At 43.7% G+C, this 26,293-nt stretch overlaps 8 protein-coding genes across 10 annotated transcripts in view; 3 read left to right on the forward strand and 5 right to left on the reverse strand.

Annotated features, from left to right (window-relative positions):
• Positions 1-3: 3 nt before the first annotated feature.
• On the reverse strand, positions 4-4,160 carry LOC108148719 (transmembrane protein 26). Of its 2 annotated transcripts, none has more exons than XM_017275887.2 (7): positions 3,500-4,160; positions 2,121-2,669; positions 1,600-1,751; positions 1,345-1,543; positions 1,163-1,231; positions 899-1,105; positions 4-837 (listed from the first exon to the last, which is right to left on the reverse strand). In XM_017275887.2, exons 1-7 carry the CDS (start codon positions 3,691-3,693, stop codon positions 630-632), a joined length of 1,578 nt encoding a protein of 525 aa, XP_017131376.1. In that variant the 5' UTR covers positions 3,694-4,160; the 3' UTR covers positions 4-629. The 2 variants fall into 2 exon arrangements, with proteins under 2 accessions (XP_017131376.1, XP_017131377.1); XM_017275888.2 differs by having other exon boundaries at positions 748-837; positions 895-1,105.
• Positions 4,161-5,468: 1,308 nt separating this feature from the next.
• Positions 5,469-5,798, reverse strand: LOC108148606 (protein new-glue 3). The gene has a single exon (XM_017275683.1). The coding sequence runs from the start codon at positions 5,796-5,798 to the stop codon at positions 5,469-5,471; it is 330 nt and encodes a 109-aa protein (XP_017131172.1).
• Positions 5,799-6,750: 952 nt separating this feature from the next.
• On the forward strand, positions 6,751-7,323 carry LOC108148986 (protein PDF). The gene has a single exon (XM_017276328.2). It carries the CDS (start codon positions 6,808-6,810, stop codon positions 7,108-7,110), a length of 303 nt encoding a protein of 100 aa, XP_017131817.1. The 5' UTR covers positions 6,751-6,807; the 3' UTR covers positions 7,111-7,323.
• A 590-nt stretch (positions 7,324-7,913) lies between these two features.
• LOC108148985 (golgin subfamily A member 7) lies at positions 7,914-10,119 on the reverse strand. Of its 2 annotated transcripts, none has more exons than XM_017276327.2 (5): positions 9,993-10,119; positions 9,612-9,780; positions 9,398-9,550; positions 8,575-8,927; positions 7,914-8,511 (listed from the first exon to the last, which is right to left on the reverse strand). In XM_017276327.2, the coding sequence occupies exons 2-4, from the start codon at positions 9,771-9,773 to the stop codon at positions 8,787-8,789; spliced, it is 456 nt and encodes a 151-aa protein (XP_017131816.1). In that variant the 5' UTR covers positions 9,774-9,780; positions 9,993-10,119; the 3' UTR covers positions 7,914-8,511; positions 8,575-8,786. The 2 variants fall into 2 exon arrangements, with proteins under 2 accessions (XP_017131816.1, XP_017131815.1); XM_017276326.2 differs by having other exon boundaries at positions 9,985-10,119.
• A 609-nt stretch (positions 10,120-10,728) lies between these two features.
• LOC108149003 (protein SEC13 homolog) lies at positions 10,729-12,568 on the reverse strand. The gene is made up of 2 exons (XM_017276347.2): positions 12,165-12,568; positions 10,729-11,607 (listed from the first exon to the last, which is right to left on the reverse strand). The coding sequence occupies exons 1-2, from the start codon at positions 12,449-12,451 to the stop codon at positions 10,821-10,823; spliced, it is 1,074 nt and encodes a 357-aa protein (XP_017131836.1). The 5' UTR covers positions 12,452-12,568; the 3' UTR covers positions 10,729-10,820.
• Positions 12,569-12,904: 336 nt separating this feature from the next.
• LOC108148847 (ATP synthase-coupling factor 6, mitochondrial) lies at positions 12,905-13,653 on the forward strand. Its single transcript, XM_017276131.2, has 3 exons — positions 12,905-12,935; positions 13,125-13,276; positions 13,342-13,653. Exons 2-3 carry the CDS (start codon positions 13,125-13,127, stop codon positions 13,508-13,510), a joined length of 321 nt encoding a protein of 106 aa, XP_017131620.1. The 5' UTR covers positions 12,905-12,935; the 3' UTR covers positions 13,511-13,653.
• A 282-nt stretch (positions 13,654-13,935) lies between these two features.
• On the reverse strand, positions 13,936-20,952 carry LOC108148846 (DNA polymerase epsilon catalytic subunit 1). Its single transcript, XM_017276129.2, has 4 exons — positions 20,825-20,952; positions 20,635-20,761; positions 14,356-20,573; positions 13,936-14,297 (listed from the first exon to the last, which is right to left on the reverse strand). Exons 1-4 carry the CDS (start codon positions 20,893-20,895, stop codon positions 13,994-13,996), a joined length of 6,720 nt encoding a protein of 2,239 aa, XP_017131618.1. The 5' UTR covers positions 20,896-20,952; the 3' UTR covers positions 13,936-13,993.
• Positions 20,953-23,076: 2,124 nt separating this feature from the next.
• The window catches only part of LOC108148675 (ETS-like protein pointed), a 59,633-nt gene continuing 56,416 nt past the window's right edge, over positions 23,077-26,293 (forward strand). The window contains exon 1 of the mRNA XM_017275809.2: positions 23,077-23,802. The gene's annotated coding sequence lies outside the window, so the exon portion shown is untranslated. The remainder of the gene's footprint in view (positions 23,803-26,293) is intronic.

Here is a 26,293-nt window from a genome sequence, read left to right on the forward strand (position 1 = left end):
TATATCAAAATATATCGAGCTCTGACCACGAAAATAATTAAAGCAAGTTTTTTTGGAAGCCTTCTATTTGTATTGGTTAATTTGTTGTTCATTTGTAGATTGTTAATTTAAATTTAAATTTGTTCAATATTTTCTTTATAAGCGCAAATTGTATTGCAAACAAAATTAGCTTGAGGAAAATCATTAGAACATTTAAGATTTCTAATTTGATATTTATATTAGATGGGGTTTCAATTGGATTCCTCAAGATATTGAAAACTACGAATTTGTGTGTTTGCACAGACTGATCTTATTTAAAATTTTTTGGGCACAGCTTCAATTTCATTTATGTCTAGTTCTAGTTGACGAGTTATAGTAATACAAAAAATACTTTAAGGTCTATAACTTCTATTTTTAGGCAACCATTTTTAAAAATATCTTACATTACTCAATATGTAAAACGTAGGCTTAGTGTATTTTCGTGTTTAGGGCTCGATGCTTTAATGATACAATTTTCGACCTGCCCATTGGGGTCTTACAAAGATCTGCCCTCCTGGAGCAGAGTGCCGCAGTCATTTACATGAGCATAAATGACTGCCTCAAAAATAGATGCCCTAACGACTGGCGTTAGTTCCAAAAAAGTGTCCTCTTCACGACGAGTCCGAGCTGGAGGATGAGGAGCTGGAGGAGCTGCTGTCCCCGGAACTGGTGTCGCTACTACTTCCGCGGTGCTTTCTGCGCCTGGCCTTCTTCTCGTCGATTACCTCGTAGCTGGGCAATGTGGAGTTGCTGGAATCGGAGCTGCTGCTACTCGAACTGCTGGACTCCTCCACAACAGCCTCAATTTTGCGAGATTTTCTGTGGGGATTTGATGAATTTAGTTATAGGATAACCATTTAAATCCCGAGGTATTACCTACTTCTTATCGTTTTTATCCGCGTTCTTGCCACGCTTCTGCTTCTTGGCCAAGTCGCATTCGCTGGGCGAACTGCTGCAGGTGCGCTTCGACTTCTTGCCCTTTTTGTCCTTGCGGCGGGACTCCTTATCCGTGCCACTCGCCTTGGTGGAGTATAGGTTCTGCGAACTGGCCGTGGAGTAGCCGGTGTCCTTGCGCTTGCGCTTTTTCCTGAAATCAGTTGGTTAATCGAAATTATCACTAAGGAAGCTATGTTAAAATACCCACTTGTCCTTCTTATCCTTTTTCTTCTTACTGTACGCCGCCTCGTGCTCTGCATAGTCTTTGTCTTTGGCCCTAAAATCAAGGCACACAAATAAATAATTTTAATTTTAAAATATAGAATTGTATGTACATGTGTGAAATCTTTACAATCTAAGTTTATTTAAAGTTATGTCCTTAATACTTACTTTTTGATCTTCTTTTTTACATCACCACCCCTTTCATTGGATATCATGTATATACTGTTTTGATCAGCATCCTGTACTTTTCGTCGAGATTGAAATTGACGCGCCTTGGCCATCCTACTCTCACGTCGATTCTTCCAAAACTCGGCATTGACCACATATAGTCGATACAGTTGCAGGATAATCACCAAGGAGTTCTTGCCTGAAAATTAAGAGCAAAATTAAATGGGGACATAAACATCTCCAATTAAAACTTACAGGTGAAAAATACATTCATGTAGTTAATGATTTTGTACTGAAAAATAATTAGCAAACGAAACGTGAGGAATGGCGCATCCTGCAGAATCACGTTGAGTACGATTCCCCACACATCAATTCCACAACAGCAGTTTTGGCAACAGTCCGTGTGTCTGAATAATAAAAGTTGGATAAGATAGGTTATTTATGTGTTCCAAGATCTCAATAGATTTCCAAAGAGATTACCCAAAAAGTATACAGTATTATACTGTTAAAAAAAATGTTGTGAGAAAAAAAAAATGTAAACAAGCCCATCGTTGGCATACGAAAATATTAACTTACCCTTTATAAAAACAATTCACATTTTTCGTTTATCTTTACCAAAGATTTTTAGCTACATTTTAATAACGTTTATAATAAATATACGGTTCTTTAAACAAATATGTGTGGAATAAAATATTAAGGTACATTTCCTGATTCAAAATAAAAATCTCAGACAAAATTCGAAGCTTTTTCCTGAATAAATAAAATATTTTACTCACTCCTCCTTGTGATGTGATCCACTGCCCCGTGGTCGTCGTCCTCGAGTGGCTGATAGCACAATTGTGAACTGCATGAGGCTCCAGGACCAAATGCCCAGCGTTAGGAACACGAGAAAGTCAATCCTTGCTATAGAGTCATCCTTGTAGGAATCGAAGAACTCAATAATGTCTGCAGCCGTGCCAATGTAGACCAGAAGCAGTTGACTCAGCTGATCCCGGGTTAGATCACCCTTGGGCAGCAGCCAGCGGCCGACGATCAGGATGAGCATGAGGAACTGTTCGATGAGGGTTGTCCAGGTGTCCGGGGTCACCGAGAGGGTGACCCCGGCTTGTCCCAACAGTGTTGCCACCGGAGGAACTCCGCTGCTGTTATTAGAGCTTGGGTTCAAGCTAGTCACGTTGCCCCCAGCCAAACTGTAGTTGCTCGGATTGGAAAAAGTGGAGTTGCTCCCAGTCATGTTGACCACTCGCCGAGCCACTTTGTCCAACTCCAGAAGCCATATCGCCGGCACAATGCTGCTCAGATAGAGAAACACCGAGGGGCAGAACCTGCGTGAAAAGGACAAAATTAAGGTGGCACGACGGACCAGCCAAAACAAAGAACAAGTCTGAGTGATGCGACAAAAGGTAAACAAGAATCGAAAGACCACTCCTCCTCCATCCAAACCCACCCGCTCCACACAGAATTCCATTAAAGTTTTCACTATTTCGGCGCGTGGGGTGGACACAAAACAATCTAAGCAAAAATCACAGTAAGCTACACAAAATAAGTATAACAAAATATAGGTTGCCATACATTAAAAAATTTCAATGTAGATTATAATAATAACTCTCTAATAAACTCGAACTAAAAACGTTGAAAGGTAAGCCAGTTTTAAATTTAAGTTCACGTCATCGGATTCTTAAAATAGCAAACATATTAATTTTTTCTATAAATTAAACAAGGTGTTAGATTGGATTATTAAGGAATCAAATCACAAAAATCAAAAAGTAGCTGCATAGCACCGTAAACTTAATAAAAATCAATTTAAAAAAGGGCGAACGAATTTAAAAGCTTTTAAATACCGAACACATCTTTTTGACTTCATTACTTAAATCAATTTTTTAATTCTAAAAATTTAAAAGTGATTAAATTTGTTTTTTTTTTTTTATTAAACCACAGAAAGTTTATTTTTTTGAGTGTGGGGGTGCGGCCGCCGAGTAAGTGGTTACTGTAGAAGTGGGTGGTCAGTTTAGCCACACATTAAACACATGATTTCACTTTTAATTGAAAATCAAAGCCCGCTGCATGACGTCAACTTCGGCCGATTGTTGTTTACATTTCGGGTAACAAGATGCACCAGATCGTAATGTCCAGGATCTGTTGGTTTGATCCTTACCAGCGCCACTCCTGTGTCTTCTTGATCATGATGGTGAAGATGCCCTCGAGCAGCAGCAACAAGAGTGGTCCACATAATGCCCAGTATATAATATCACTCTTCAAGGCGACCACTTGCCAAATGGCTAGCAAACTGTGCGCACTGAAGATGATCCTCGTGAGGATGGCCTTGATCGTCGAGATTATCTTGGCCATAGCTGCAATGACATAATCCTGCGATGGTCGCTCCCCACAACTCCCTGGAGCACCGAAGGGCCAAAGGACCAAACAAGACCGAACCGCACACGGCGAAAAGGCAAACGCAACTGAGTCGTCCGACAGCAGAAATCGCTGGGCCCCCAAATGCTTTCATTAGATGTTTAAACGCTTTTTAAGAAATTAAGGACACCGCAGCGAATGGCGCGTAATTGGTGAATGGCCGCGGACCCCTGCCCTGATGTCCCTGTGTGCGTTCAGGTCGAATCATCTTGGGTTTGTCCAGGGGCGAACTAAAGGACTACATAATACGTACAAAAAAGTCTTATGATTAATAATAAGTATTAATAAGTATATCTTCCCGAGAAAATTTGTGTCACATTTAAAACCTCTTTAAACATTCTGATTTCTTTTTTAAGATTTGGTATGATTTTTGCTAAAAAAAAAACAGCTCTCTAATTTTTTGACTTTGCATACAATGGACCTGATCACAAATGTTAAAATCCCAAAACAAATCAAAATGAGTAAAGAAACCTTAGGAAATAAAATAGAAAAAATGCATCTGACTCTATTCTATGAGGTATTTTGTTTTGTTGATAAGTAAGTATTAAATTTCTCCCAGTCTGAATTATTATTGTTAAAGACTAAAAAGTAGTATACTAGTTTTAAAATTTGTTTTTTAATACTTAATACTTGCAATTTTTTCAATGTTTCTCAACATTTTTCGACTAAAACGCTCCTGGTAATGACATCCCAAACGAAATCGAACCCATGCGTGCTATCCGTATGTGTACCTAGAAATCACACGACCGTTAAATGCTTCAGCTGACTTTTAAGACAGCAAAACGGTGGACTACGAACGTTGAACGATGAACGGAGGACCAACAAGCGTGCTCCGCCCACCGGATTTTGGGTCTGGTCTGGTCACAAATGCAGTGCAAACAAATCGCCGGAGTGAAAGCGACGCCCAGCCTTGGCCATCAAAAATGGTGGTAATGTAGCTGCAAGGAAAGTTATAGTCATCGTAAAACCACCCCGCCAAGATATAGCCGATGTTTACGTTTATGTGGGCAAAGTTGGGTCAATGTTTTTGTCGCACGTGAAGTCATTGAGCGGGACTAAAGGATGACATGGCCATGGTCTGACTGCGCACAGCCATGCTAGACGAACAACCTGTTGATTGGGACAAAGAAAGTTAACAAGTGATAGGACTTAGATGTGAAAAACTTACTGCTTGTATAGTATATTAGATGTAGGCTTATGGCTAAAAATAATAACATAGTTTTATAATTTGGGTGTTGAGTATTTTCCAAAAATCCTAAAAGACTTTGGGACTTATCTATGTTGACTTTAAATAATAAATATTGGTTTGTTAGGAGTATTTACCACATTGTAAAGTCTATAATTAAAAAAATCTAAATCTTTTTCCACTTTTTTGGTTATATCAAACTCAAAAAGTGTGCGAGATTAAATATAAACCAAACATCAATGATTTAAAATCAAGGTAGTTCAGAAAAATCATTTTTTATACAGAAGTTTTGTGTAAGACAATTATATATAATATTATATATGTGTATTATCTATACATCCTGTACACCACGTACAAATGTTTTTGATAAAAAATATGTTCTCAATTAATCTCTTATCATAAAATCTAATAGTAAGCTTACTTACTTTTCCTTAAATAATAATATATTGAATAATATTGTAGTAAAAACTTGGTACTTTGGAAAAAGGCTTTTATTGCTTTATGTGATATGTTTGGAATTAGAATCTTATCCCCGATTGCGGCGTCTGAGCAGCCTGTTGACTCGACGGACAGTGACGCGCCTGCCCGATCGGCTCCTGCTCCGGGAACTCGAAGTGGTGCTTCTATACACCTTCACCTTGCGCTTAACGGAGTACTTGAAGTTCTTGATGCGAAACCGTTTGCGATGGACATTCGACGAGGATGTTGTGGTGGTTGTGGTGGCCGCCGTCGTTGTTGTGGTGGTGCTGGTTGTTGTTGTTGCTGCTTCTGTGGTTGTCGGAGAGGAGGCTCCACTGGCTAGCCAAATGCAAAGGCTAACGGCCAGGATTCTCAGTGCCAATGGTCCTGCATTCATCTTGGGATGTGCGATGCTGCTGCTCTGCTGCCCGCCATTACGGCTGCTGCCAGTTTTATATCTGGCCAAGACAATCGGTGGATTTGCTCAACAAATATGTGGCATTATGCTATCGCCAATTACGTCTGCGCAAAAATTTTTGGCCATATTTACACAGTCTGGTGATCAAACAAAAGAAAAAACTGGAATTTTGCAAAGCAAGCCAACAGCTATTAAATTAGATATTAAACACTGGCTTTTATTTTTACGACTGGCTGTTCTAAAATTAATCACACCTTACACTAAGAGAAAATAATTGTCTATTTAAGGGTTTTTAGATGGAGATTGGCTTTATTTCCTTTTTTGTAACATTATATACACATTTTATTTATTTTATCGAACAACTTTAAGCCGAATTTTAAAAACAGTAAGTTCAATTTAGTGTCGCTTTGAATATATCGCTGTAATATTGTATTGTATTAAAAATGTTAAGGTGTACAAACTTAATATGAGTAGTAATCCCGAGTAAAAAGGCATGGAAATCCAGATATTATTTTTGTAAGCAGTTCTGTAGCTTTTAGTACAGATAATTTTACCTAGTTTAGTTGTTTAGCCTTTGCTAACAACCCATTTTTTGCTAAGTGAAGGAGAGTGTCGCCAATAAGCTCCATTCCCGAACAAACATTCCTGTAACCGAATGGGATTTGGTTCCTGGCTGCCTGCATGTTGGCACATAAAACACTGCATAATCAAATATTTGCGTGGATCCAACTCGACTCCGTATTTTCCTGCCTTCGAGGACCAGCAAGGACTGCGTATGACATGTATTGGTCCTGCAGATGACACCGATACTGACGCCTTTGGGTTGCAGGGTTGCGTGGTTGCGCGGTCTCCCGCTGAGGTTTTCCCAGGTCCGGGATCCTATAAAAGTCGAGAATATTGCAAGCATCGTTCATTCGCAAGTCTCCTGCTGCAGGTGTCCCGTGCTCTGTTCCTGTTCCGGCCTTTTCCCTTCCAACTCCTCAGGCAAATGGCTCGCTACACGTACGTCCTGGTCCTGGTGCTTTTGGCCATCTGCTCCCGATGCGGACACACCGGCGCCATGGCCATGCCGGATGAGGAGCGCTACGTGCGCAAGGAATACAACCGGGACCTAATGGACTGGTTCAATACCATAGGACTGTTAACTCCCAACCAGGTGGCCAACCTGTGCCGCTATCCCCTGATTCTGGACAACTCTTTGGTCCCATCGGTGCCTATTAGAAAACGCAACTCGGAGCTCATTAATTCGCTGCTGAGTCTGCCCAAGAACATGAACGATGCGGGAAAGTAAACTGGAATTAAATCCGAATGATATGAACTAAACGGAACCACGGAACCTGGACAAGAACCTATTATTTAATGTTATATTATAGTTTTTTGGTGCGCTGGAGGAAAATGAAAATCCGCAGGGAAGAGCTGGTGTAGTCATCTTATAGAGAGGAAAGACCGTTTGAATTTGTTGCTTAAAAAAATATATAGAAAAATATACAAATAGCAAATCTTAGAAATGTTGATAAAAAAAATGTCTCTGGACTTTTTCTCATTTCCGCAAAGGTACAATAATAAGATTCATATTTATTTAGACTTAAATGAAATTATATTTAATATGTTGGCATGCACGCTGTGTACTAGAAAACCAACAAAAGCCAAGTGTGTTCGCAAGTTAGATTTTGTTTATTGCGATTTGAATAAAAACAAATTTTTAAACACTAAAAACTACATTTTGACAATTAAGAAATTTTGTAGGTGACACACAGAACCCTTTAACCAAATGCTAAAAATCTAAATTTAGATGTCATGGGTAACTAGTACTTTCAATAGAAGTACTAAGCTGGTTATAAACAGTTTCTGTTAACGACCCCAAAAACATAGAAAATATATAATTGCTAGCTTCATTGTTCTGCTGTGAAACAATAGTGACTGTATTCCGAATACTTCGGATAATACTAGACAACGAAAAAATAACCGCAGTAAAAGGTAAATATTAGAATACAAAGAAAAATCTGCAAAACCAATTTTGCACAACACATTTTGCTTTCCAAATGTTTACTTTTCGTTTGATGTTTACCCACCGCAAGAAAACACTTGTAGGCATTTTTAAATATGACGGCAATATATATTTTTACTTATAAGATATTTAACTATGTTAATCAATGTTGCTGATTTATATTAAAAATCGAACAGTTCTCCACTTGTCTAAGGGTAAGTTCATTTGGCGCTGTTTGAAATCGGTAAGAGTTTTTTATAGAAAACATTATGCGTATGCTTTGTCTGATTAAGCTTGAACAATGTATTTATGTATGGTAATGCCATTAAAATTAAAACTTAAGACAATCGAATGGTTAGTAACTACTGCAAACAAGATGTATACAAATTTCTTTTGTTTTTTTTTTCAAATTACAAAAAAATCAATTCTTGCTCGCCTCCCGGTCTGATAAGTAGAACAATGATAACATATGCGAATGTGTGTATATGTTGATGCTTGCTTCGGCACAAAATGCATTTTCGGTAGCTTTTCACTTAAATGACTATGCCCGCTAATGCATAAATACTAACTAACTGGCCGTACACTGCCTTGGCTAATCATTAACGACTAATCTAGCATATCGTATGTGGCTGCAGCGGAGGAGGACTCCCAGCACACCGGTGACTAAGTCGCATGCCCCGAAGCTCTGGCCGCTGCTCTGCCAAGCTGGAAAGGATGTGGAAATTCATTAGCTATCTGAGGCAATATAGGAGATTTTAAGCCACTCACACATATGGTTATTGGTTATAAAGCTTTAGCTGATTCCACAGCTTTGTAGTGATTTTTGTTTTTTTTTTCTTTCTTGGAAACACACACAATGGCGCTGACTTTTGCTTGATAATTGGTGAAACACGGACACTTCTCCTTCATCTTCCTGTTGATGCGACTGTGGCTGGTTGATCTCACATGAAAAACTCGTTGGCCGAATGGGAAAGCGGAAGTCACGTCCGCCCCGGACGATCGAATATCGTAATCTCTATGACGCGAAGGCCCCGATAAGTCGGATCGATTAGCTGCAGGCCCTTGGCGTTGTAAATGCGTTCGTTTTGGGAAGCCACAAATTTGGATATTTTGCGAAGGGTCTGTGGGGGTGGCAAAACATATTTTTGGGGATGGTAAGTTCAGGTATTGGTGAAATCAATAATGCTGCAAGTTAGAGAATTTCTTTAAGCATTTTACTTGAGCACTTGTTCAGAAATATAAATTAGTTTGTTACGCTTTCAAGATTTGTGGCTGTTGCTATAAACTGTTTCTAATCCTTTAGAAAGTTTTAAGTTAATTTAATTATTTTGTTTTTCCTGAAGTATAATTTAATGTTATTTTTTGACAAATTGCCATTTTAAGGAACTTATAGTTTTTAAAATAAAATAAAATAAAACTAGAGTTATCTACATAGATAATGAATCATTATAAACAGTTGCATAGTTAATAGTTGCATAGCATAATATAAGTCATGCTTTTAAACACCAATAAAAGCATGACTTATATTATGCTTTGTAGGAGGCTATTGTTTTGACCTTATATGTGGAAAGTACCCGCCCAAATGACGCACCTTTTCGTAGTGCGTTTCGGAGCACATGTAGATCAAGTAGGCCGTGATGCAGCCAATGCATCCTTCGCAGTAGGTGCCACAGGATCCCTCCTCCGCTTCGGCATAGAATTCGTTTAGCCTGTTGATGGTGGCCTCGAAGACGTGTCTTTCAATCTGTAAGTTAATAAGATATATAACTACAGTTTTGGAGCTAAAGTTCAGACAAAAAGCTCACCATGCCCTCCAGCTCCGTGGGCAGTCGCGTGTGGAACTTCACCGAGGTTCCTTCGCTATAGTCGCGTTGGATGAAGACCTTGCTGAAAACCACGCCCCCTCCGGATGCCTGGAGCGCCGTGGGATTACCGCCCGCTGGTGTAGCGCCGCCTCCTTGGGACATGTCGTCGCTGAAAAGACGGAAAACCGCATGAATGGCCTCGCTCTGCAGCGCCCGGTGCATTTGGTTTAGGACAATCATCGCGAGACTGGAGATGGAGCATTCCAATCCCAAATGGGCAGCTGGCCTTGCCTTTTCCAGCAGTCCCGAATCGGGGTGTTTTTGGGTTTGGTTTGGCCCATTTCCATATAGCTAGGCCTGCTTCGTGACTTACCTGTTTACCTTGAATTGAAGTAACCTTAGTTGGCTTGGAAAACCACGCAGGAATCCTCTGATTGCGTTAAATTGGTTAAAATTGGATAAAATTGCAATAATAATACAATAATACAGTGTGACCGTCGGACTCTGAAAAGTTTTTATCACCACAAAAATGTAAGGGGTATTCCTTAAAACAGCAAAATAGTTAAAAACCAGTGTTGGCAAATGCCTTCTTTAATAGGTCATGGCAATAACAAAACACTAGTATCCCATCCCGCATTATTTACTGTAAAGTCAAATTTGAGGAGTATATGTTTATCGGGAAAAAATTTATTAACAACGAATTATAAAAAGAGTTATAGTTACGGTTAAATTAGCGCAGCCTGCTAATTCTGTAGTTCTGCAACGCTTATCTTTTAACATAGGACATTTTATTACTTACAGAAGGTAAATGATGCAAGACTGAATGGCGCGACACTCGAATTATTCAAATGTTACAAATTTCTTACAGCGATTAAGTGGTTTATTTCTGGTACAGTTTAATAAAGCTAATCTAATTTGTATGTATATAAGACAAAATATCGACACAATATAAATAGCATAGATTTGAAAAATAAAACAGTTAGATCATCTAAAACAAAAAGCAATAAGTGGATTGATAGGGAAATGTGAATTTTGTAAAAATTTAATTTTAATGCCTTGCATCAAGGGTTCATAAGTGCAAGTAACTTAATATCCGTGGAGAATAACACAACAAAGGTTTAGAGGGGAAACATTATTTTGTATTTCGTATAGTATATATTTGTAAGATAACACTTTAGACCACGACTTTAGAACTTCATCAGGGATTGCTCAGTTGGAGAGCTGCGAGTTGGATAGGTTCGAGCTGTGCTCCGAGTCCGAAGATGGACCAGGATGCGATGGCGCCTGGTGCTGGTGCTGCTGTGGCGCCTGTTGCTGCTGCTGGGAGTGGGAATGAGGATGGAGCGATGGCTGCTTAGACTGGATGGCCGTGCCCGACTCATAATTGATGCGGATCCATTGGCCCTCGGTGTTCTCCTTCCACAGCGTCACATTGTTATCGCCACCAGTGACGGCCAGAATGTTGCCGGTGGTGGACCACGAGATGCTCCACACGGCATCGTCGAATGTGTGCAACACACTTGAAGTCCACTGTGTCAGATCCGAGTTGCTGCTCCACACGATCACATGGCGATCCTGCGAGGCTGTGGCAATCTGCGATCGTGGCAAGCCAATCGACGGCGCCCAGGCCACATCGCGCACCCAATCGGAGTGCGCCTCCAGGCGCTGCTCCTCCACCCAGCGGTCGTTGTCCTCGCGCCAGATCTTCACCAGATTATCGCATCCACCGCTCACCAGGCGTTTTACGGCTGACGATCGCGAGGTTACCCGCTGGTCAAATGCCGGATCCGGAGCCTGGGCCGGGCACCAAGATATAGCATTCACTCCGATGGTGTGGGCATTCGGTATCTTCTTGGCATCCCACACACCGTACTCCGTGTTGCAGCTGAGCACCGAAATGGAGCCATCCGAACTGGCACAGGCCAGCACCAATCCGTACTCCGATGGGGCGAAATCCACCGAGTTCACCGACGAGTCGTGGTTGCTGTATTCATAGCTGAAATGTGGCAAGCGCAAAGGTTAGATGTGGCAGACTTTAAGTGATAACACCAGTCTAAACATATGTATGACATATGTAGTTGATGTTGGGGCAAGTGCGGGTGTGTGCGTTTTGGTACCCTGTTCTCTTGAACACCAGAGTGTTTTTGAGTGATAAGTGGAAATTTTAATTACGGAAAAAGCTGTAATTACCCTTTAATGATTGCGGTTCCTTGATTGCAAATCAAATGAGATAAACAACTTTCAAGAATCCCTCCGTTAAAGAATTATAAGTACAGAGAAGTAACATGTTTAAAATTGTAGTTGAAATATTACTTTATATGCTAGATTGATCCATTTGAAAAATTTCAATTGTTAAATGGGTACTCAAAATTCCCTTCTCTATTTTAAAAAAGATCTCATTAATCATCTAAATTCCTAGATCTATACCATTTTCTTTTTCCGAATTCCAAAGCATAAAAGCCTTTAATTAATGGGCACTCTATAGGCGATTCCCCTTGCAAATTAAACGTTTTGTTTGTGTGGGTGTGCCCCTGCCAGTGTGCGTTTACTTACAGCTTAGTCCAATCCCTGGGCGTTGTGGACTTCCAGACGATCACCTTGCGGTCGTAGGAGCACGAGGCCAGGATGTTGCCGAACTTGGGGTGAGCCCATGCCACCTGCCACACGGGTCCTTGGTGTCCTTTGAGCTCCGCCAGCGCCTTATTGTTTTTGCGCGAGTGGAAGATGCGGACGCTGCCGTCTGAGGAGCAGGTGGCCAGCAGCAGGCCGTAGAAGTCCAGTGCCGCGTGGTGGACCATGTCCTCGTGCTCCGTGTCGATCTCCTGCACCAGGCTCACCATCTTGCTCGAAATCCGTTCGTCCGGTCGCCAAGTAAATTAAATAAATGCAAGTTGTCGTGTTTTTTTCCGGCGCTTGACGTGGAACCTGGACGATCAGTGTGACCAAGCATGGATAGCGTCAGGTAGTCATACTTATTTTCTTAGAGTTGGTAATATTTACAAACTGGTCTCTTTAAGGTAGTGATGGGCACGTACCGCGATATAATTTGTGATATATCTTTGAATGAAATTAAATTTTAACAAATAAAACTAAACTTTAAGATTTATTAAGAAAAAATCTGAGACACCGAGATAGATATATTTGAAATTTAAATTAATTTAGTTTTATTTTGTTTATTGTTTTGATTGAACAGCAAAACTTGCCAAACAGATAGTTTGTCTTTCCTTAATAATCGATAAGGTGCCCATCCCTAATCCCAACTGTCATTGTGAACCGACAATTGAGACTTTTCCGCACGAAAGCTTGCATTTGCCAAGGAAAATAAGGTAACAAAAGTAGTTATATTATAATCAATATAATTCACGGTATGTGGATCGACGAATTGTATAACTCACTGGCAAATTCAGCGCCGAAAACCTTCAGAAACCCGCAAAAAAACAAATCGCATTACATAACCTTTTTAAGGTTACATATGAGGGAAGCCGAACTATAACAAAGTTCTTTATTTTTCAGATGCTGTCGCAATCCCTGCTGAGTGGTGTCCGTGTGCTGCGCACCGAGGCCCGTCGTAACTTCGGAATCGTGGCCCCCGCCCTGAACAAGGCCGCCGATCCCATCCAGCAGCTGTTCCTGGACAAGGTGCGCGAGTACAAGCAGAAGAGCGCGTGAGTTTCATGATCACAAATCCTGATTAAGTCCTTGAAGTAATCACTTGTTTTCATACCCCCAGTGGTGGCAAGCTGGTGGACTCCAATCCCCAGATTGAACGCGAGCTCAAGACCGAACTGGACCGTGTGGCCAAGCAGTTTGGAAGCGATGGCAAGACCGATATGCTGAAGTTCCCCGAATTCAAGTTCCCCGAGGTCAAGGTGGACCCCATTACCCAGGCCGCTCAGTAAAGATCGAACCTCGCCTATGAGTTAGTCTAATTGCTTTAAGTTCTGCTGCTGATTTCGTCTGTGCGCCTACAAAACCACGGGTCCTACGTTAGCAACAACCAATAAAATCGGGAAAACGACAAGCGAAACGTTTGTAAAAATCATCAAAAGTGTGTGAATCTCAGAGGATTATACAGTGTGTCATCTCATAATCATATCTAAACGTATTGCTTTCAAAAAGTGTTAGTATCGCAAAACTAGACATCTAAATTATAATTTTGTTTAATAACTTTCGTGAGAAGTAACGATCTACATCAAAGGAAGAAAGTTCTTTATGAAACTTAATTCCTAAAAAAAGGTCTTGACGGAATCAAGATAAACTAAAGAGAGTTATCTCAGAATATCATATCACACAACCACAACTAACATTAATTTTTTTTAACAATATATTTATTAGAAGTAAGACTTATAATTAGATCCTACATACTACAAATTAACAACATCTTATCGCGGCGTGTTCAGTGCCTGATGGACTGTCTGCTGGAGCAACTGCATCTTATGGTTTGCAGCAACCTTGCTGAATGTACCGAGCAGAATTTGGATGTCCTTGCCGCTGATGAGGGGCACAAAGTTGCCGGCGCAGGTGCAAAACTCGGCCAGATTCTCGCGCTTGATTTCGCTACAGCGAGCACAGCGCAAGTCCTGCAGCACATAAGACATCATCTTGCGCTGCAGCGCGTCCAACATTCGCATCTCGATCTCCTCGTTGTCATAGGCCACATAGCACTGGGCACAAAGCCAAACGGGTCTAAAAGATGTAACAAAATTAAATAATTTGAATTGCAGATCAAGGCCCTTGTACTCACACTCCATCCTTCATGGCACGATGCTTATCCTTGCAGAGATCCAGATCCCTGCAGTGATTGCAGGCCTTGCAGATGACCTCGTTGATGATGTGGCTGTCGCAGGGATCCTCCCACTCGGCCATGTCCGAGAACTCACCGATGCCCACCAGGCGCAGCATATTCCGTCGCAGCTCGTTGATCTGCTCCGCCAGTGTCTTGTCCACACTCAACGCCTTGATCAGCGTGCGAATGAGCTCCAGTCCCGGACTGGGCTTGCCCTTGCCGTAGTTCTTGTGCAGCTTAAGGATGAAGTCGAAGGCGCAGTGTGATATGTCGCGGATGGCCTGCTCCGTGGTCTTCCTTTCGGCCAGGGATTGCATAAACAGGGTTAAGAGGGATTCAAACTTCTCCCGACACTCGTTCTCATCGGGCAGGTGCTCGCCAATAGTCCAGTTGAGCTCTAGCGATAGCTCATCCTCCTGATCCTGCTCCGGTTCGTTGCCTTCAACTGGATCTCGGTTTTCCAAATCCTCCTCTTCGTCCTCCTCCTCCTCGTCTTCATTGCGTTCCGGATCCCGTCGCATGGTAGTGGAAACAATGGAGGAGACCGTCTCATCAATACCCTTCGGTAGCTTGCCCCTTATTCCAGAGAAATTGGCCTGGTCCATCCAGAGCATGAAGTTCCAGCACTGCTCAAAGCTCAGCTGGATGGAGTGGAACATCTCCTTGTTCCTCAAGCTCTGCACAATGTAATCGACATAGCCCAGGGCATCGGAGACGGATTTCTTGCCGGAACTCAGGATGATCCTGTTAAAGTCCGCATACACAATGGTGGCGCCCAGTCTCTTGAACTCCGCTATAATGCGCAGGAACATTTTCCTCATGAGATTGTTGAGGGATCGTCTCAGCGCAGGATCATACAGTAGGGCATTGCTGGAGCGCACCCACCGATAGAAGTGGACAATCTGGAAGTCGGAGAAGATGTTCCTGTTGATGGACACCTCCCGCAGCCAGCCATTCACCATGGAGCGCATCACGCGGAAGGCAGCCGAGCAGAGGGCCGTCTCATCATAGCTTGGCAACGTGGCCGCCGGAACGGTGCCAATCATTTCCTCCAGCGAGGCCTGGGGCATCACATCAAAGGTAATGGCCGAGGAGGCGCCTTCCATTTCCTGAATCCGCGCAGATTGGAGCAGAGCACTCACCGCCAGACTGTCGAGGGCAAGTTCCACGCAAACATCCGGATAGAAACCGGCTTTGTTCTGCACCACACTGATGCTCTCCTCGAATTCCGCCAACAGTCGACTGTCATCCGCCTCCCGGCCACCCAAATCCGGCCTGGTACTGGCCGACCACCACAGCACAAAGTTGTGCCGCTGCAGCAGGCGGGCGAAGAAAAGATCCGCTCCGAACAGCACTGTATCCGGCGGCATATTGCCAATGGGCACATGAAAGTAGCGACACTGGTCCAGCATCAAATCGAGCACATTGTTCAGATTCAGGAAGTGACGGACCACCGCTCTGGAACCCTGACGCTGCCAGTCCAAGCCGGACAGCAGGCTGGCATCGTCGGAGATGTGGATCTGGGCCTGGGGGAACTCTAGCAGAATGGGCATGGCCAGGCTGAGTTTGCGCGCCTCCAGCGCCGTTTGCAGGCACAGAATGGTGGGTCCCTGGTGCTCCTGCTTGTAGGTGGTCAGAGCGCGCTGGATGTGCCGGTAAATCTGCTTTACATCCACCTCTATGATAACCTCAAAGGTGTAGTCCTCCACGGGGATCTTCGCCTGCTCTTCGGCAGTCAGATTCTTGAGCAGCGCCAAACGCTCGGCGGCATACAGTTGCCTCATGTTGGGCATCTGGTTGGCGCGCACCGTGTCCAGGGCGAAGATGTAGGCCTTCTTGCTGGGCATCAGGATCAGGGACCACATCTCCTTCTTGGCCGTTGGCGTGTTGTGCTGGTACAGGTAGATCTTGCGCAGTCGGTTGCTGGCACTTGCCAGATACTTGACTTGTGTCTGAGGGCGCTGCTCCAGCTGCTCGATGCTGAAGTTCTCCAGATCCTTGGTGGCCAGTTGGGCCAAACGGCTTGCCTCCTGGCGCTGCACGCCGCAAATGCAGCCCATGTCCATGAGGGCTCGGAACTCCAGGGTCATCTGCGTCTCGTAGATGCCCTCGATATCGGGCGTGGCCAGATCCGCCAGCATACCCAGCGAATTATCGCGGAAAAGCTTCTCCGGCACACTGTACCTGTAGAGATTGAAGACGGGTCTGGATCGGGGCAGAACTCGATTAACCTTGCGCCACAATTGACCCTCCTCCGGGGGAGCTGCACTCCGTTGATTGACATAGAAAATCCTGGGCACCGTCAACTTGATCCTGTGCAGCTCTTCGCCTATCAAAGCCCACACGGTAAAGTGTCCCAGATCATCGATGGGCACCAGTTGCAGGATCTGCCACGGTTGGTCCAACAACGTACGCTGTGCTCGTCTCAGAAAGCCACCCAAGGTAGCTGTGGGTCCTGGGGCCCTCACCACGGGAGGATCATCGTTTCGCGTTCGCTTGCTGGCTTGGCGAGTCCGCTGGCGCTGATCCTGCTGCCACTTCCATTTCTTCTTCTGGAATCTCACCCACTCCACAATGGTCTTCCTGGTTTCTCCTATGGGTGGTGGTGCGCCCAGAGCCTGACGCCAAGTGGTGGGCTTTGGCTGCGCCTCCTCCTCCTCCGCGTCGTTCTCCTCCAGCTGAACCCGTTTCCTTTTTGTGACCATGGGACGACCTGCGGCATCCTCGCCGCCATCTCTGCCAGCCATGTCTTCCATGTCCGCCAACTTATCCTCCTCGGTGGCCAAGGGTTTCGGCTTGGGTCTGCTGGTGAACATCTCGTTGATGCGGCGCTGCTTCAGCACATCATTCTTCTCCAACATTTTCTTGTGCAACCAGTCGGGATGCTGCACCCTGGGCACCGGGTTGGCCAAACCCTGCAGCGCTGCTGGAATGGTGATGATCTTCTGGATGGTGCCACCCAACCGCTCTATGTAGTAGTTCCAATCGAGCACATCTCGAATGTCCGCATCGCCCATGGTGTTATCCTTAAGCCAGCGACGCAGGTGATGGCGCCTAACACTCGGTTCGGATTGGAAAATGGCCAAGGGAATGGCCCTCTCGGTGACGGGAGCTCCTTCGGGTTTCTTGGATATTATGTACTTGCAGGCCAGACCCGCATCCTTGACCATCTGCTCGCCCAGGAACTCGGCCAATCGCTTTGCCGTTGATATAGAGGTACTCTTCTGAGCCCCATACTCCTCCAGCTTTTTGGACATGCTCTTGTTCTCCGCAATCAGTTCGAAGAGCTCGGAGTCCGGCAGATTGGATCCCCTGCTGTAGAGGACATCCAGCCAGTAGTCCGCCACCTTGGCCACCGATGCATAGCATTCCTCAAGTGTGCTGCCCGCCAGGAAAGCTTCGAATACGGAACTCTGGAAATTCTTGATCAGCTGCAGTTCACCGCGTCGCTTCACCTCGAATCCCTTGAGTTCGGCCAGTGAACCATCGAAATTAAAGACGGCATATCTCTTCTTAAGCTTCTTGCCCTCCTCCTTGGATGCTGGTAAAACCATGGCCAAGTAGGGCCCATCCACCTCAAAGAAAATTGAGTTCTCATCGCGTATATCGTATTTGGGTAGATTATCCTCCTTATCCGTCCTCAACTCGTGGTACTGATCGTTGGTGAAATGGTCCTTGACCATGGTATTCAGCACGGCATTGGGATAGGAAATATTGATCTTCTTTTTTTTCTCATGGCTCGTGTGAATGGTGAACTCCTGCGGAAAGGAACCAGGTAATATACACCAGATACCATCAGTGTCCAGTTCCAGCGGACGACCCACTCGCTCGATGATTTCCCTGGCTTTGGTGATGATATTGGAACCGGTAAGGCACACAATGCCCGCCATGGGCATGGAATGCCAGCGGGCTCCTCTCCGCATCACATAGCCGTAGAAGGAGTTGAGGATGCACTTGTGGGCCAACTGCAACGAATCGTAGAGCACTTCCCTGCCCTTGGCGGCCTTAATCTCAGCCGCATCGCCAGAAGCCACGGCCGCATTGACCGATGCCTTCGCCACTTTCGTGAGGCCCTTGTACTCGTAGCGGCGATCTCGAAAGGCTCGAACCGTGTCCACATAGAAGCTGTTCTCCTTCTGGCAGATGGTGGAATTACGCGTCTCCAGTTTCGTCACCTTGGTCTTCTTGTAGGCCTTGCGGCAGTAGTCCGTGAGGCGTTTCTTCTCATACGCCGCCTGATCCTCCTTGGAGAGCTCGTGAAAGGCGCGTTGCAGTCCACCGGGGAAGAGGGGTGGAAACTTCTCCGTTTCCAGCTGCTGCTGGATGCGCTGGAACTCGTTCCTCGAGGCGGGCAGCATCTCTCCGCGCCACAGCCAGTCCATGGAGCGTTTGCAGCGAACTCCCGGCTTGTTAAAGTCGCAGGCAGCGCAATCCAAATCACTTACCATTGCCGAAGGCTGCAGGCGATTGGTGAGGATGATGTTGGGGTACATGGCACCCACATCCAAATGGTAGATGACAGGCTGCTCTAAGCGATTGGGTATATCGTGCAGGCCCTGCAATCCCTGAACAATCTCCTGGCGCACTTCATCCAGATTTAAAACTTTCTCGAGGGGAATTCCCTCCTCCACTTCGATGGCGTGGCGCAGCACTGCATCCACCTGGTCCTGAAGTTGCTTGACCATCGCAGGATCCAGACGAAAACGGCAGGGTATATCCGCCCGAAATACACCCGATTCCAAGGCCTCCACATGGCCACCCACATAGGTTTCCGAATCCAAGACATGTCCCTCGTTGGAGAGCTTGTTCAGCTCGGTCTGATGCTTGTTGGGATACACAATCTGGGCATGATAGGCCTCCACCATCAGCAAAGTCTCACATAGAGTGCCGGAACCCTTTCTCAGGATCTCATCCGGTTCCATGGGAATAATTGTATTTAAGGCGAAGATAAACGGATGCACATACTTCATGTAGAGATAGTAGGTGGCCACAGCATCTGAGACAGAGTAATTGGCCAGCACTTGGGGCTGCTCCACGGCCATGCGGCACATGTCCTCGGGATCCAGCTCGACGGGATCGTAACGCAATTTGGCCTTGGCCACTGCCTTCAGACCTTGGGATCCAACGGGTAGATAGGAATCTCTCTTCACCCAGCACAGGCAATCCATGTGTATGCAAGGACGGCACAGGTAGTTACCTTCCCGCAGCTTGGAGAAGCCAATCTCCTGCTTCATATCCAGATCGTAGACAGCAGCGCGCGTCTCCACAAAGGGCCAGTCGAAGAAATCACCATTGTATGTCACTATAATGTGCGGACGCACCTCCATGATGTGATCGAAAAAGCGCTGCAGCAACTGCATCTCGTTCTCCTCGTTGAACACAATAAAGTTTCCCTCGAATTCCGGCTTGGGTGTGTACTCGAAGTCATCTACATTCGAGGAGATTATCTCCCGATTGGTGATCAGATAGCCCTGTCCATCGATCATGTAGGAGATCATCATGACCTGGTCCGTTTGGGCATCGGGAAACTTGAGGGGCAGCTTGGTGGTTTCTATGTCGAAGGCCAGAACCACGGGTTCGGGTCTGTCCAGGATATCCGGTCGACAGGTGATGGTGGGCAATTCCACACCACTCCTGCACCTGATGTTATACCACTGACCGCAGAAAATGCGCAGATCTATGGACACTCTAACGTGGTAGGGCACATCGTGCTCCCTTATGTCCACAATGCAGTCCATGTAATCCTGCTGCCTCTTGGCCAGCGTGGAGTCCTCGGAGCCGGCAGAGGATTGGGCCAACGAGGTGGCCAGCATTTGCATGTAGTAGGTGTTTGATTTCTGGCGCTCCTGGTTTCTCCTCACGGCGGCCATTAGTTCCCTCCGGACTTTGGTCATGGCTGTTTGATTCAGGAAGGACAGCTTTATGTACTGCTGCTGCAGGCCTGACAGATGATTCGGCAGATCCAGATCCTCTTTGCTGATGTGCTTCAGGCTGGAGATCTGCCCGGAATACTTGCGACCCAGAAAGCGAGCCACTTCCAGGTGCATATTGTCCTCCGGACGGACAAGCAAATACGGTTGATAGGCCACCGTGCATTTGAAGCGGGAACCATCCATTTGGATGAAGAACAGATCCAGGGCAGCGATGAGTCTTCTATCCTCATCCAACACCTCGTTCTGCGGGGGAATGGCTATTATTAAAGCGAGCCCTTACGGTTTTAAATGGTTTTCAACTTACCGAATGCATGTTGATGAGATAGCCCGTCCGCTCCTGACTATCCTTAACCCGATCGAAGCCATATTTCGAGTCGATTTTGTCGTTCTCCCGGGATTGACGATAGCCCGCCTCATTGAAGAAGTCGTCGCTAAAAACAAGAGAAGGAAAAAAACCATGTAGATCTTGACTTTCAGGTAATTTTACAACTCACCCTTCTGTACGGTTCTCGCTCACGAATTTACCGGTATTCTGCAGCACTTTTCCTTTTCCGGATTCTGCCATTTCCGTGCTGCCTCGCAATAATAAATAAAATAAATGTAAATATATATTTGCCGCCAAAAATCTGCAAAGTCGCGAAAATGTACTAACGCGTTGTGAGAAATACTTGCAAAAAGTGATTGCACAACACTGGAAGACATAGCGGTTGGCGCCAACCAAGGATTTTTTGAAAATGTAGTCTGTGAAGTATAGAAACAAATTTTATTTAAATATTTACAATCTTAATAGAATAAATTTTGGGAATTGTTGCCATTGCCTGTAAGCTGAAATTGCTTAAAAATAATTTACAATTTTTATAAAATTACTAGTTCACCGTTTTAAAAATGAATTTTAAGGAACAATTACATTACATTTATTGCCAAGTTTAACTTATAACTTTATAGATCACCAAATAAAAACAACATGTGCACAAAGTGGCATTGAATTATCTAAACAAAAATGCAACCACAGTTTTCTTTTTATTTATTTTTGTTATTTATATATACATATATATAATAACTTATGGTTAATATTATTAAGCTATTCAAAAACTAGTTTAACCATACAAATCGGAGCCACTTTGTAATAGAATAGTTTATTTTCTTAGGCGTTTCTATTAATATGTAAATTGACATAAAATGCTTTATTTGTTGTTATTTTAAAACAGCTGCTGACCACTTGAGTTGGCCTGTTGGTCATGTGTGTTTTCTACGCTTTTCTAATCCGCATTTTTTCTAGTTTTCCACTGGAATCATGCACCTCACACATACCAGCGCATTCATTCATAAAAATCCTACACGAGTTGTAATAATGCAACGCAAAAGAGCGAAAGAGACAGGGAGAAGTGCGCGCATGCGCTCTTTTAGTTTTTTTTAACTCTCTGCAGCACTTGTCGCCCCCTTTTTTTAACTTTACTTTACCTTAGCTGCAACAATTAAATTGCAGCAGAGGTTGACAATCAGCCATAGTTTTGTTGCACGTGTTTCGTTATGCAAGGCTGGTTTTGGGGTCCCTTGGCCAGGAAAATCGGGAATGGAATCGGCTATCGGTATCCCGAATCTTATTGCCCTTTTTCTGGGTGCAGCTGGTTGTCCCTGCCGCCCCTGCACTTGCATTTATGCTTTGTAATTTGTAATTTATGCGAAATGCGTTGCCAGAATATAAAAAACATCACAGCCACTGGTTCTCCCATTCTCTCTCGCACACACTGTCCGCACACATAAACCTGTTTTTGTTTTTGGTTTGCAGGAAAGAGAGGCTTTCAATGCACAGTGGTTGTCATGGCCACGGTGTGAATATATCACCTACACTTTAGTCAGGGGTGTCTAAAGGTAATTTTTTTAGTTCCGGCTAACTCAGAATATTGCACCTAAAACGTCATGGACATTTATATTATCTGTAAGAATCGCAATCCCAAGGTATAGCGGTAAGTAATATATTAAAGCCAGCTAACAGTACCTTAAAAAATTAAAACTTTATTTAAAATCAATTTATTAACCAAAATTGCTCTGAATTTTTCTTGAGCCTTTTTTAAATATAACTTTAAATTATACAAAGGAGAAAAATTTGTTTCCAGTGAACGCAGTTGTGGGTTCGTGTAAACATTTTTGAAACCCTTGCAATTTATAATTTACATAAATTTTAATTCGACACCCCTTTTATATATTTAATTGTTTTTGACTTTTTGGACACGGTTTCGATGTTTGCTAAAAACGATCGCCCGCACACGCACCCACATGTTCTTACTTACACATTTGCATTTACACACAGTTCTGAGCAAGCAGATTTTTTTTAATTTGTTGCTATTTTTTGTCGCAGCAACACTTTGTTTTTGCTGCTCAAAATATGTAATTCTGATTTTCTTATTTTGCGCTCATGATGCACGGTCTAGAGGGAGTGGGACAGAGAGAGCGAGTGAGAGGAGATCGCCCACGCCATTGCCGCTTGCTCTCTTTTCAGTGATCTCTGCTGACAAATAAAGAAGTGAATAATATTTATAACAACCAGCAGATTGTATTGGAATTACTCTCGATTTTCGTTATTATTTGCGATTATTCTATTTTGCGGTTGGTGTTATCAGTTGGGAGAGCAAAGAAAGGAAAAAAACAAGAGAGCGACTCGCAATCGCGTTGGCGTCGACGTCGGCGTTGACGTCTGCGCTGACGACGGCGTCGGCGACGCTGCCGCCTGTTGCCGCCTTTCAGTTTGTCTCTCATTTTCAAAATGCGGCTCATATTAACAATATCGTGCGCTGCGGATAAATAATAATAAATAAGTAACAAACAACCAAATACAAAATGCTTTGCAAGCCAAGCAAAAACAAAAGTGTGTGAATTAGTGCAATAGCAAATCATCAAGAGATCTGTGTGCGCAGTACAAAGGTTAAAACCGCCAGAAAACCTACAAAAAAACGGTTAAGAACCAGAGGAAACCAAAATCTATATACAAAATCCATCATAAAACCACAAAAATCTCCTCAAACATCGCGTGTGTGCCTGTGGGTTTGTTTGTGTGTGCCAAGCGTCGGCCTTTTATTTTTCGGATTGTTTCGTTTCGCGTCTTATAAGTTTAAGCCGAGCTAAAACCGATCCCGATCGCGTCTCTCTTCTCGAGCTGCTCCTTTCGGTTTTGTCTTTGTCCCGGGCACGTAATCCCTCTCTCTCCCCCTAATCAACCTGCTGATCCCACCGGAGGGTTAAAACATATATACCACAGTGTACTACGGAGAGCGTGCGAGAGAGAGCGCGAGAGATAGTTATCGGTGCTTCCTACTTCATCAAGATTGTGCGCCTAATTTGAAGCTGTAATTAATTTGGATACCCTAATAAAACCCAACCTAAAGACGGAATCCAGAATCCAGAACCCTAAAATCAAGAACCCAGTGCCCGGCCCTCCCGTTCTCGAGGGGCGCTATTTTATTGCCCCGCACCGGTAAGAAAAGTGAAGTGAAGTGTTGAAAAACAGTAGTTCAAGTATTAGTTTTTGTTATTTTGTCTACACTTGGAATAAAAATAGAGCTTAATATCAGAAATACTTTATGCTTCTAAAATCAATTTTTGAATTAAGTTTAAGCTATTAAAAGTTATTTATTACCTAAATTGGTTTGACCTGCAGTTCGTTCAGAATGCGCAACTGGTTCTATCGGAAAATTTGTTTTGATTTTAATTGTCATGAAGTATTTCTACGTTAGTTTGCTTAAGAAAATGCTTGCTTTATTTTAAATACTTTAAACATTAATTTGTAGCTATTTTATTTATTAAATATTTTACTTCTTGGTAAGAAAGAATTAAACTTATTTTTGTTACAAATTTCTGTAAACTCAGTTCTTAATTTACATAATTTTCTCAGATTAACATGGGGACCTTTATTCCGAGTGTATTAAACCCTTTCTGTGTTGGTGTTGCCTGTTTTCTTGAATGAATCTAGGAAAAAACTGGTTTGGCTACCGAGCGATCTGCCGATCTCGCGATCTCGCCTCGATTCAGGATTGCTGCCTCTATAAACTCGTTGTTGGCCAACAGAATTTGAATTGGTTTTCTACCTCTTCATAGCGAAGCTAGTTAGCTGTGTGTGTATGCTAGCCGCCTGTGTGGGGCACTTCCACAACCCTTGTGGGAACACGATCAAAATTACTACTGTTCCTTTTACAGCTTCCGGTGCCGCAAATGAGCTTCGCTGCCCCTTGATCGTATTTCGGGCCATCGATCCAAAGAGTTCTTTAATCGAGAATGTGTGAACGCTTTGGTTAGGGCCAAGAATGTGGGACAACGATCGCATTAGACAATTAAGTATCAATAAAAAGATACGGGAGCGCTACTCTTTTGACTTTTGAGCAAAGAAAAGCAGGTGTTTCTAACAACCCATAATTGGGATTTTCCTGTGTACAAATTTACCTAAAAAAGGTTTAAAAGGATTATTTGATATTAAAGTAATTATTACAAGAAAAAGGTTTACAAATTGTTAAAAAAAATAGGTTGCTCAGACATGGTTAGATGAAATGAAATCTACCTAAATTAGTCGATCGTTAATATACAACAAAAACAAACATGATATTTTTAAAGAACATTAAACCAAAGCGAGTGCAAGCCATTCTTAATTCCCTTAACTTTTCAGAAAATTAAAAGATCCTTAAGGCATAAAAATATCCATCTCCTAAATTGCATGAAAATACACAAGGGAATGATAAGAAATTATTGCCATAATCGATAATTTGATGTGTGACGATCGTTGGCTCATAATTGAGCTCAGATCTCTCCCCGTTCTCTCTTTCTCTACCACTGTCTCCCTTTTTATAAAAGACCAGTTCAAGATCCTTTTCCATAAATACCCACAGACAATTACAGTTCAGTGGATCTTCGGGCTGGTTCGTTGCCCCATGCCACGTTAAACTCGGATTCTGCGCCCGTACCGATGCTAAAAGTATCAACCTGCTGCAGACAGGCCGAGATCAAGATCGATCCCATGACAAGACGGCACACAGATACAGATACTCCGATACTCCACGCACACACACGCAGAGGGACGACTGCGACAGATAGAACACATGTGCACAGGCAGGCATCCCGAGGATCATCATCAGCGGATCGGAGATCCCTTCTTTCCAGCGAAGAAGAAAGAAAGGGCCAGTCGCTGGGAAAGAAAAGAACAGCGACTAAATGTGTATTCTACCGTTACGTACACACCGAAAAATTGCACCCCTATTTGTTGCTCATGCTGTTGCTGTTGTTGTTGTTGTTGTCGTCGTCTGGCCGAGGAGTGTGCACCATATCGAAAGATCATATTCGTTTACAATCTGTTCTTTAAGCATCTGCCTTGCACAGACTCTACTCCAGACTAAAACTCGGACTCCAGACATACTCTTTTGGTCCACTTACTCCGGCCCTCGCCCTCGCCCTCGCCCTCCCAAAATTTGCTCTTTTCCAGGGAAAACATATGCTCCGATTTTCGATTCGTGTGGTTTTTTGTTGTCGCCCCTCTCTCTTTATTTGTTTCGGTAATCTACGTGTCTGGGGCGATAAGATTTGTGTTCAGATAGTTTGGCGATTGCGACTCTTTTTTGGCACCCTGCCGAATGATTTCTGGTGCTCTGCCAGCACTCGAAATGTTTGCAAGTTGAACTCACGATTAAAGTGAGTGCCACTTTCAAACTCTTTAATTTGTTCCCATTCGAATTCTTTTGTGAATTGGATTCTCCCCACTATTTACCAGTAAGAGGGGAATTTACTATGATAAGAATGATTGGATCAGAAACCAATCGCAAAATGTGGAATTTGCAAGGAAATATTTGGGTTCGTTGGGAATAAGCGTCAAGTCATGTTTATTTGGGTTGATCTCCTGGCACTTAGGTCCAAAAATGTGAATCCCCAGATCCATTAGCTTGCCAGTAATCAAAGCTTATTTTGTTTTGAGGAACAAGCTTAGT

The sequence above is a fragment of the Drosophila elegans genome, unplaced genomic scaffold, assembly GCF_018152505.1.
Source record: "Drosophila elegans isolate 14027-0461.03 unplaced genomic scaffold, ASM1815250v1 contig_476, whole genome shotgun sequence".
In the NCBI taxonomy this organism is placed as follows: Eukaryota; Metazoa; Arthropoda; class Insecta; order Diptera; family Drosophilidae; genus Drosophila; species Drosophila elegans.